General features: G+C 42.4%; 1 protein-coding gene across 1 annotated transcript in view; it reads left to right on the top strand.

Annotated features, from left to right (window-relative positions):
• The window catches only part of cacna1ba (calcium channel, voltage-dependent, N type, alpha 1B subunit, a), a gene marked incomplete at both ends in the record, with an annotated part of 174,332 nt that overhangs the window by 80,515 nt on the left and 81,317 nt on the right, over window positions 1-12,500 (top strand). The window contains 2 exons of the mRNA XM_083644732.1: window positions 1,295-1,387; window positions 9,069-9,152. Of these exons, the coding sequence (XP_083500858.1) occupies window positions 1,295-1,387; window positions 9,069-9,152 (177 nt within the window). The remainder of the gene's footprint in view (window positions 1-1,294; window positions 1,388-9,068; window positions 9,153-12,500) is intronic.

A 12,500-nucleotide genomic window follows, 5' to 3' on the forward strand; every position in this document is an offset into this window, starting at 1 on the left:
ACGCACACACTCTCCTGTCAGTCAGACCCTGGTGGCTTATGATACATTGACCTTCAAGGATGACTACAGCTACACTTTAGACATGGAATTCATATTTTTATTGAGATGTTGTTTATGGGTTAGAAAATAAAGTTTTGGTTGCTCACCTGGTAGAGCATGTACCGCAAAGGCTCAGTCCTTCTCACGCCGAGTCCGTGGTCCTTTGGCGCATGTCATCCCCTCTCTCTCTCCCTACCTTTCCTGTCTGCCTACTGTCCTATCAAATAAAGGCAAAATGCCCCAAAAATATTCATAATTTTTTTTTAATATGACAATAAAGCTCTTTGTTAAATAAAACCGATTTAGTCATTTAACAAAATACTTCAACGTTAAATATTCCATAAATAACAGGTGTACCGGGAAACGAGAAAAATGATTTAATAAATCACTGAGTAAAAAATGTATAGTGGTCTACTTTTGAAACACACACACACACACACACACAGTAAGTACAGTAGCATCAAACCTGCACAAGCATGAGGAGGGGACGTTAATTACTGTAACATTAAATGCTCCAATTTATTTGTGAGAATAGCCTAGTTAACATTAACCATCCATCAGTATTATTGGTTTACATTAGCTTAGTTGTTCACTAGCTAGTTGGCTAGCCTTACTACAGGTAGCTCGTTGGATAGCTGGTAGAAAACATAGTAATGTTATTGAATTACGGTGATAAACATTTTCAGTTTTTTGTGTGTACAGTGTATCACAGATTGAATGACATTACATTTATTTTGAATTTTCAATATAATCTACTAGATTCTATAATCTGATATCATCTGACTATACTGTAACAACATGTGCAATATCACATTAGACTGTCTTTTACTCATGAGTACAACAGTAATTTTAGTTTTAGTTTTAGTTTTACTTTTTTTTTTTTTTACAAAGTAACAGTATACTTCTGCTGGATAAGATTTGTTTAGTATTCTCTACACTGTTTGTGGGGAGATAACAGTGATGATCTCTCATTAGGATAATTATCTAGTCTAGTGAATTATATTATAATATAGTGAAATTATATTCCTCATTTTACGTGCAACCCCCTTAAGGCTACCCGTCGGTACCAGTGGTCGGTACCAGGACACCAGTCTGAGAACCATCAATCTAATTTTGTGTGTGACTGTGTCAACTGAGGGGGATGACAAGTAATTCTAAACAAAATGAATGGGGGGTGGGTGGGATTTAGTTTTTGACTAAATAAATTATTTAGAAGGAGAGAAACTGCAATGACATGACTGTGTTTGTGTTGCAGAGGAGGTGATGCTGGCTGAGGAAGACAAGAACGCAGAGGAGAAATCTCTGGATGGAGCGTGGTACAAGAGGAAACACAATAACGTTAACTCTGGTGAGAGGTAGAAATGAACCTGGCATCCTGTGAAATTAGCTCAAGCCCCTTTAGCTCTACTAACTTTAGCCCTAGTCTCGTTAGGCCTAGTACATTTATCCCTTGTCACTTTAGTCCACTGAGCCTAATGAGTGAGGCATCTGTTGACCACATTTCTTGACCCATAATGTGGAATGTTTACTCTGCATAGAACATCTTTGGCAGATCGCTAGCTGCTAGCCATTAGCTACAGATATCTAAGCCGCACCATGACGCGCCATGCGATATATTTGATTTGATTCGATTTATTCATTTGTCATGCACTTGACAGTGCCTAGCCCACATGGGCTTACAAGACACAAAATACAAAATATACAGTACAACAAGCCAGCACTACAGTACAATGGTACAGCTAAATAACAATATATACTGTAACATACTCCTGAAACATCACTTTCTAAACAAAACGTTCTGCCTTTGCTCCAAGGCCACACAACTCAAGTTTTTCATAATCATCCAACAACAACAAAAAGCAACATAAATAGAAGACATGCTGAAGAGTATCTTCCTTGCATCAACATACGCTGTACAATAGAACATCAAATTAATCTCGTTCTCAGTTTCACACAATTTACAAAGCAAACAAAGTCTATCTTCTTCAGGGGTAGCATTAAACCTCCGTCTCCAGTGCCAAGGGAAGAGTTCCAGAGCATAACTGAGCACACATGGACCTTTTTCGTCTATCCAAATAAAACTTCACATACTGTAAGGCTCTGCACAGTAACTGTCTTTTATGAGACGATAGGTTCTTAGCTTTGGTTTATACCATAAATCAACAGACCATTTATCTTTATACAAATGAAACATATTACTCGTAGTCTCCCGGATATCACAAACTAACCTGTTATGAAAAATAAATTCAAGTACTCTACTTCTACTTCGTTCAAGTAGAATAAGGATTTCAATTCATTTGCCCAGGGATGTCTATGGGCGATGTCCCAATTAAATATATTTTTTGTGAGTCTCTGATGCTGACATCCTCACAAATCTATTCCATAGTCGGAGCATTTGACCTTTGTGGCTGATGTTTGGGGATTCCCATCCCATATCCCCACTGATGGCCAGAACTGATGTGCATCTGTAGAGTGCTATAAAATAACGGATAGCTCTGTGATGCACAGTGTTACAGCTTAGATGTTCCCGGGAACCCCAAACACCAGAAGCATAATCCGACACAGGACAGACACAGATATATATCATACTGTTATGTTACAGGTAATGTTGAATTTTTTTTTATGTTTCTCCAAGCATTGGGCTTGCCCCATTCTGTCAGACGCACCCACACAAACATCTTTGCACAAGCATCGCCATAAGTGAGTGTACAGTATGTAGCTGAAACAGGCTTAGTTCCACTGCCTTCCCCCTCTGATATGAGAGTGTGTGTGTGTGTGTGTGTGTGTGTGTGTGTGTGTGTGTGTGTGTGTGTGTCTGTGTGTCTGTGTGTCTGTATGGCTGTGTGTGTGTGCATTCTCCTCTTATCAAGGCCATGCTGCCTCTCATCTGTAGTCTCACCCGGGGTGACACCCACAGTGATTATGGGTGTCAGGGTGGCGGCGTAATGCGATTAGGACAGAGCAGAGAGAGTGCGGCTCAGCAGAGTTCAGAGGCAGCGTGGGAGCATGAGGGCTCTTCATCTCTAGTCTGAAGCTCCGCTCAGCTAACAAGAGCCGGAGAGCCGCTTCAGCTGGGATGCTGCATTCAGCTTGTGGCTGGGAAAAAGAAAAGCTATAGCGATCGGCATGTTCTTTCAACCACAAAGTCCCTTCTTGGTGCCAACGGGATTTTGATAAACCGGTTTGACCATTCCATGTATACTGATACTAAAAAATTACCATTTAGAGGACATTCAGACCAAAAGCATTTTTGGAGCTGCCAGCGTAAGGACGCGCTAGACGTGCTCCTCTTTTAATGAACGCACCTGGCGTTTAGCGCTGGTGGCGTCTTTTGTTTTTGGAGGAGCGCTATGGGCGTTTTTAAGCTGAAAAACTGCTGCTCGTCTTTTCCACTCCTCCTACCTTCTCTCCTCCAGAGGAATCCTCGACCTCCGCTACTGCCAGAATTGGCAACAATCTGGCTTTTATGTTGACAGTGAACAACATCAAACAGACAAAACCAGCTGGCTACCGTCCGTGTGGTCGTTGACCTGCTATCTGTACTGCACGCGACTGCAGGGGGAAACAAAACGGAGTACAAAAAAAAAATGTTTTTGTGCACAATGGAAGCGCTCTCGACATGATTTTCATAGCGTTCTGACTGAAAAAAACACTTTTGGTGTGAATGTCCCCTTAAAGCTGCACACTCCGCCAAGACGCTGTTTCATGAAACTTTGGTGTACTGTATATTCACTCCTCCGCCCATAACAACTGCCAAATTCAAACCTAACTGTGCATTCACACCAGGACGGGAAAACAATTAATTTGCACAATGAGATTACATAGATACATGCGAGTAGATGTGATTTTGGACCGAAATTGTCACACGTGTTAAAATAAATACAACCTCATGTTGTGTCACTCATGTTTACTGACTCCGAAATGTTCGTCCGTCATTAAAGTTTTCGGAACAGGTTTGATTTTCTGCATTTTTCACATCAGTCAATAGCCTTTTGCGAGCTGTTTGACCCGTCTGTGTTGTCAGATGATGACAACACATACGCATGTGGAAACGCATACGGAAAAAAACTGACTGTGAAATCCAAACGGTCTAAACAGCAGTGAGCAGCGCTCCGTCCAGAGAAGAAGCTGGACTCACCAACGTAATGTAACGTTAGCCCTTTTCCTCTCTTGTCTCTTCAATATCCTTTAGTACTGTGTATTTTTTTTGATTGATTGATTTATTTGGTGAAATGTCAACAAAGATACAGGTCCCTATCGTTGCATCGGCGCTGTTTCTAGGCCGAGCGGCTGGCGCAGCTCAAATCAGTGGGCGTGGACCAGCGCACTTGATATCGTCGTGCTGGCGCTAGACGCAGCCTCAACCATTACAACCACGCCTTTTAAGCGTAAAATTATGCACCGTCATGTTCATTGGATAACTGCAATAAACGAATCGCACGCTTGCCTTTTTAGCTCCAATTCCAGTGATCCCGCAAAACCAGACGAAAGCCAAACGCTCTGCCCCCCCCCCCCCCTCCCTTCATCCAGTCTGTCTGTCTGCATTATAGGCTATTATTCCATATTATTATGCTTCTCAAACCAATCTAACTGCAGTTTCAATACTGCAAGCATGTAAATACGCTACACTATAGCAAGATCAAAGTGAAAATAATGTACTAAACGCATCAGCTAGAAAAATATAGCCTATTAGATTGGTGAAAGTTTGTCCAGAAAGATATCGTTTTCTCTCCCCTGCTGCAGGTAGAATGATGCACATAAATATACCCTACATTATGTAAAGTCATTGCATAAATGTGTTTTTATTGTAAAACTAAATGTCAAGTAGGGCCAAGTTATTGGAGCGGACATCACAGTATAGCACATCACAGAAGCGCGTTCCGCTGTCACTTATCTAAATCACGTTAAACCCACAAGGGGTATATATAGGCTCAAGAGGACATATATGTTTCACATAGGGTGGTGTTTCATTTCGATGTTTTATTTGGTCCAATATTGAAATGTTCTACAATTGCAGGTTGTCTTACCATTACACATTATTTTAGATCTACCTTTTATATCTATTTCGGCTCATTTGGTTGCTATTTAGTAACGAAATGGAGGACCCAATTGCATGCTGGGAGTGGACATTCACAGGCAGTAAACTTACAACTGCTATTTCCTATGGGAAGCTGGGTGCTGCTATGTGTTGTGTCTGTTTGAGCGAGGGAGTCAGAGAGAGAGAGAGAAGGGTGACTCAGAGGCAGAAGAGCACTGGCGCACTGAATAGGCCTGGTTTCAGAGAGAGACAGAGAAGGGTGACAGGGGAGAGGCACAAGTGCACTGGCGCACTGAATAGGCCTGGTTTTCAAAGGCGCAAAGCGCTAAATTTACGGCAGGTGCGAAGATAGCAGTACGCCGGTATTTAAGGCCGACACGCCCACTTTGGCCCATTCTGGGACTGCGCCACGCCCATTCGGCCTAAAGCGCATTTGGCAGCGTAAAGCCATATTGATATCGTCCCAAAACAGGCGCAAGGCACGTTTTTTTGCGTTTAAGGCCCGTTTTAGCGCCGAAGGCTTGTGGGAGAATAGGGCCCACAGGGTACAGACAATCACAGAGGATAAAAACACAATAAAGCCTGGCTATTTCAAGCACTGGCTTGTTTCCATTGCGGTCCTCAACAAACAACAAAGAGACAAAAACACACACGAATGGGAATCACCTTCTATACTCAAATTAAGACTATTACATTATTACTAGATTGAATAGGAATAATGGCACGCTTGAATATTATACAATACATAAACATTTGTTGTTACATGTAAGGAATTAACATCCGTTGAAAACAAAAAAAATTAGGATGGGGAGGGAGTGGGTTTGCTGGGGAGGGGTTTGCAGTGGGGAGGGGGGGGGGGAAAGCTCGTCCTCATTGGACTGGAGGCTATGTTATCGGCTCATAGCAGCATCCATGTGGCATGGCTCCAATACGCTGTGGTCGAGAGAAGGGAGGGGGGGGGGGTGAGCGTCTAGGGAGAATTTGCAAGGGCTGATAGGCAGGACCGGACGGCATGGGGAGGGGAGGATAGGGGTGTGTGGGTGTGTGCGTGTGTGTTTGAGAGTGTGTAGATGTGTGGTCGGAATGTCCAGAATTGTCCTTGAGTGTGTGCTGTAGCCTGATAGTGGGAGCCGTCTCTATGGAGACGGCCTCCAGAGTCTTAGTCCACCAGGTGTCGGGGGGAGGGTGGAGGGTGGATGAGCGCAGATATCAGCGAAAATATCAGGGGAGGAATTTCTGCTGCGTCCTTGGCAGCTCCGAGTCCAGATTAGGATGAAAATGTTTTGGTTGCCTGAATTCCTATCAGGTCACACAGACCAAACAGAACAGGTCTCAAGTCTCTGGATCCCAACATTAGTTCATTCCTTATGCAGATCAGTGAAAATTTCCGTGCTATAATCCAGGTATAATCCATTTTTCACAGTTCAAATTCACTGACCGCCCATCTCAATTTTCATGACGTCACAGCCTTGGGTCAATCGCTGCTGTCTTCCCGTACCCCGCGGAGAAAAGTCCGTCTGGGCAGAGGGTGGGGGTTCCCCGGACCTCGCATTCCTTAAAGTTTAGTTGATTTGCGTTGAGAGACCAGAATAAATCCAATAAATCCATGTTTGTCATTTCGAATAGACAAATGCAAGTTTGCTCCGGCTAGCGTGGTGTTGCAGGCAGAGGGAAAAGGTGCAGGAGCAGGAGAGGGGAGGATTTGCGACCGCCCAGGTTCAGAGGCAAGACAAGAAAGCATCACATGTAAGGCATCACAGGGTGGCCTCCCGTAAGGTGTTACAGCAGGGGTTTTCAAAGTGAGAGGCGGGCCTCCCAGGGGGGCTCCAAACAGTTTCAGGGCAGGCTTAGTGAATGTAATGAAAAAATATTACGGTACATTAGTTATCAAAATGAGATCGCATAGAATACCCTAAATGTGTGTGATTTGCTTCAAGAGTTTGACAGTTTTTCCCACTTTCCCAGAGTCAGAAACAAAGAAATACCTTCAGACATACCTTTTTATGTATTTGCTGTAGTCTGAAGTATGTCAAACAGCAACATCAGGCTACCTTGGCTCAATTGTTGAGTGTCTATGGGGTCAAATAATATTATCATGATCCCTTAGTCATCCAGGAATTAAGTGAGGGGGTGCCTTTTTCCAAGATTTGTCTGGGGGGGAGGCCCACATTCTCAGACTTTGAAAACCCTTGTGTTACAAGATTACTGGGTATTAAAATTCAGATTATTCAAACACAGTTACCTCTTGCAACTGGGGCACCAATGTACAAACTTGCCTACTACAGCTTTAAATAGCAACATTCCATTTCAAAATAGATTACATTTTGCATGTCATTAAATATGCTTCACACTCTAAATTAATATGAAGCCAAGCAGGTAATTTGAAAGAGCTCAGCCAAACCAACATTTGTCAGTAGGTCTTTTTTCTTCCTCTGGGTGTTGATAGGTGAGGAAAGCTCTCGCTTATTCACTATTTTATTATCTTGGAGGAGGAGACAAGGCATGAAGAGCAGGTGGGAAAACACATGGATGATGCTTCACCGTTGTATTTGAAGGCAAACGTTTGTTGCGAGGTTGCGTCTGCTGTGGCTGGTGATAGCACAGGAGGTGGTTCTATTCAAAACAGTGAGCATCTCGTTTGCTGTTGAGTGTCTACCCCATATCGCCACGATGTGAATGTAGCTGAACTCTCTGTACTCATGCCTCAGTCGAAAATCTCTCTTTCTGCTTTCCAACAAGCTATTGTGTGATATACTCTCTATCTTATATCTCCAACCCCGCTGGATTGGAGGCAAGGGGTAGCTCTGTTCATTAAAAGTGAAGCCAATGCGGAAGTGCCTTCAAGGACAAAAACTATTGAAGTGGATGGGAACCACAACTTTCTAACATACTGTAAAGAGCAACAGGGTTGGTGGACAGAAAATACCTCCATACTGCTCACCTGGTGTAATCCAAGTCGCTACTACAAGACCTGAGACGCCAAGTTGACTTGAAAAGATGTAATTTATGCTTTACCTGCACTTTTCACTGGTAGCAAGCTACAGTAGCTGTCCCTCTTCCTGCTGTAGCACCTGGCTACAGTGAAGATTTCAGCTAAAAACAGGGTGTAAATGATGTATTTTCAAGTGAACATGGCATCTCGGGGCTTGTGGAGACTTGGATTACGCCAGGTGAGCAGTATGGTGGCATGGTATATGTTTTGTTTTTTTACCTACACCATGGAGTTGGTATGGTTTGCCCCTGTTTGTCTGCAGGATATCTTAAACTGTTATGAAGACATTTGCATGAAACTTGGCAGAAAGGTTGGTCAAGGGCCAACTTAGAACTGATTAACTTTCTACGCCCATTAGCCAAAGGTCCAATGGGCGTGTCCAATCACAAAAAGGTGCCTAACTTCCAAACTGATTCACATAACACCACAAAACTTTGTAGGAAGATTGGTCATGGGCCAAGGACAAACTGATTCACTTTCCACGCCCACTAGCCAAAAGTGGGTGTGGCAATGACCTTAGCCAATCACAAAAAGGTACTTAACTTTCACACGGATTTATGTAACACCAGGAAACTTTGTAGAAAGATTGGTCATGGGCAAAGGAAGACCTGATTAACTTTCCATGTCCAAAAGGGGGCGTGATAATGGGGGTAACCAATCACAAAAAGGCACCTAATTTCCAAACGGATTCACGTAACACCACAAAACTTTGTAGAAAAGCGGTATGCGCTCTACCGAGTGCCCACTATTTTTTTTTTTTTTTTTACACGTTTGAAAGTTGGACACAATCCACTAGATGTAAAGTGAAGCACCGAGGTCCCTGTGAAACTCAGGGGCTGTAATAGCATTCAGTACCTTCTCATCACTGCACCTAAAATTGAAAAAGGATAAACATCATCCACCAAATAACATTAACAAATACATCATACTCTCAATTAAAAATCTGATGATTTGTAATCCTGCTTCATGTTTTGTATGTTTTTCCCCTTCATATTGCAGTACTGAAAAGAGCCAAGAAGAGTAAGAATGACCTGATCAACGCAGAGGAAGGCGATGACCATTTCACTGACATCTCATCAGTTGGTGAGGACGATATCCCACATACAATATCTACCATGTTACTACAACTCACCAGTTACCATACTGTACCCCAGATACAATATCTACCATGTTACTACAACTCACCAGTTACCATACTGTACCCCAGATACAATATCTACCATGTTACTAAAACTCACCAGTTACCATACTGTACCCCAGATACAATATCTACCATGTTACTACAACTCACCAGTTACCATACTGTACCCCAGATACAATATCTACCATGTTACTACAACTCACCAGTTACCATACTCTACCCCAGATACAATATCTACCATGTTACTACAACTCACCAGTTACCATACTCTACCCCAGATACAATATCTACCATGTTACTACAACTCACCAGTTACCATACTCTACCCCAGATACAATATCTACCATGTTACTACAACTCACCAGTTACCATACTGTACCCCAGATACAATATCTACCATGTTACTACAACTCACCAGTTACCATTCTGTACCCCAGATACAATATCTACCATGTTACTACAACTCACCAGTTACCATACTGTACCCCAGATACAATATCTACCATGTTACTACAACTCACCAGTTACCATACTGTACCCCAGATACAATATCTACCATGTTACTACAACTCACCAGTTACCATACTGTACCCCAGATACAATATCTACCATGTTACTACAACTCACCAGTTACCATACTGTACCCCAGATACAATATCTACCATGTTACTACAACTCACCAGTTACCATACTGTACCCCAGATACAATATCTACCATGTTACTACAACTCACCAGTTACCATACTGTACCCCAGATACAATATCTACCATGTTACTACAACTCACCAGTTACCATACTCTACCCCAGATACAATATCTACCATGTTACTACAACTCACCAGTTACCATACTCTACCCCAGATACAATATCTACCATGTTACTACAACTCACCAGTTACCATACTCTACCCCAGATACAATATCTACCATGTTACTACAACTCACCAGTTACCATACTGTACCCCAGATACAATATCTACCATGTTACTACAACTCACCAGTTACCATACTGTACCCCAGATACAATATCTACCATGTTACTACAACTCACCAGTTACCATACTGTACCCTAGATACAATATCTACCATGTTACTACAACTCACCAGTTACCATACTGTACCCCAGATACAATATCTACCATGTTACTACAACTCACCAGTTACCATTCTGTACCCCAGATACAATATCTACCATGTTACTACAACTCACCAGTTACCATTCTGTACCCCAGATACAATATCTACCATGTTACTACAACTCACCAGTTACCATACTGTACCCCAGATACAATATCTACCATGTTACTACAACTCACCAGTTACCATACTGTACCCCAGATACAATATCTACCATGTTACTACAACTCACCAGTTACCATACTGTACCCCAGATACAATATCTACCATGTTCCTACAACTCACCAGTTACCATACTGTACCCCAGATACAATATCTACCATGTTACTACAACTCACCAGTTACCATACTGTACCCCAGATACAATATCTACCATGTTACTACAACTCACCAGTTACCATACTGTACCCCACATACAATATCTACCATGTTACTACAACTCACCAGTTACCATACTGTACCCCACATACAATATCTACCATGTTACTACAACTCACCAGTTACCATACTGTACCAACGTACAAGCTCCTGCATTATACTATAATAACGGCAGCACACAAACAACTGCTTCTGGACTTGCAATGGACTTTACATTTGACATTACATTTATCCAAGGAGAGGGGCAACAAATTGAGATTTTAGAATGCACTCAAGTCTGCCAGTGCCGCCCGTCTCTGGTCCAGCCTAATCACTGGTTATTATTAGAGCCTAATAAGATGAGCGCCGCCGCTGCACACTGATCAAGATGAGACATGATGTTCGGCCCGGGAAAGGAATCTGACCAAAGAATTTTCATTAAAAGATTGTGAAAAGAGATTCTAGATAGATAAAGATGGAGGGATCAGAGAGAGGTAGGTAGATAGAAACCCAAATATAAAAAGATCCAGCAATCCAATGAGAAAGTTTAGAGGGGTACTAACCAGCAAAACCATCAATCCCCAGCCCCCCCCCCCCCCCCCCACCCCAAAAAAGGCTAAAGCAATAAACTATGACAAGGTCCCTATAAACTTAACTATTGGATAGCACAGGCACATTTTAAGTCAATAGGGCAATTATAGGAATATTACCTTGACATTACAGATAATACAGAACTATAAGTGCACTATGAACTCACTACTGTATCATCAACTCACCAGAGACAGGATTTAAATCCCCATACTGTAGGTAACATTGGTACGTTTATAGAGTGGGAAAGAGAGGTAGAGATGAACAAAGAGAGAGAGAGAGAGAGAGAGAGAGAGAGTGACTGTGGCTCGTCAGATGTCTGGATTAAAATAGACTAGGAAATGATTAGCCTACTCGTCTTCCTGCACCAGTAATGAAATACTAATAGAACAATTTTTCTCCTTTCTTTTTTCGTCCAGCCCCTTTTGACATTTGGGCTTAATTTAAGAGGGTTTAATATGGTGGGGGCGGGTACTGCACTGTGCTCTCGTGGTGCCAAGGGCTTCACTTTGGCTCTGACACAGACAGAGCTCATCAGAGTATGAGAGAGAAACCTTCTGTTCAGAATTTATAAGTTCATTATATAGCATTCAGCCAATCCCTCCTGCAACCCTGCAGTTCTTCCCAGCCATTTTCTTTTTCTAACTCTGTGCCACCATTATTTGCATTGACAAAAATGTGCAGCCCCTGTATGCTGCGCCTTGTGCCAGTCAATTTAATGGTAATCATAAACATAATAACTTTACAAAAACACTGTTTCCAAACCACAGTATGTCTTCCCAGAATTAAATAAAGGTTGAATGAAATTAACGAATGAAATCGACTATAGTCAATGATAGCAGGACGCAGTATACGATACGATACCATATGATACGATACCATATGATACGATACGATAGTGTCTCTAAAGTGAGCAAATTAGAACTTGTAATAGCTGCTGAGTCTGGCAGTTTTCATGTTGGTATCTATGTTCTCAGGTAAGTTGACAGACGAGACAGGGTGCTCCGGTGGCTCAACAAGTAGAGCGGATTGCCGTGTACCATTTAAAGCTCGGTCCTAACCCAGGTTATAATCCATCCATCCATCTGGAGGGGGGGAAGTGATGACCAATGAGACAATCTCCCATATCTGCGTATTTCTTTAAGACTTCAGTGTGCCTGTGTAGCGGCTAGGGCATTCACGACTAGTGAATTTTACTAGTCGACTAA

Source organism: Poromitra crassiceps, assembly GCF_964638095.1.
Source record: "Poromitra crassiceps genome assembly, chromosome: 10".
Lineage (NCBI taxonomy): Eukaryota > Metazoa > Chordata > Actinopteri > Beryciformes > Melamphaidae > Poromitra > Poromitra crassiceps.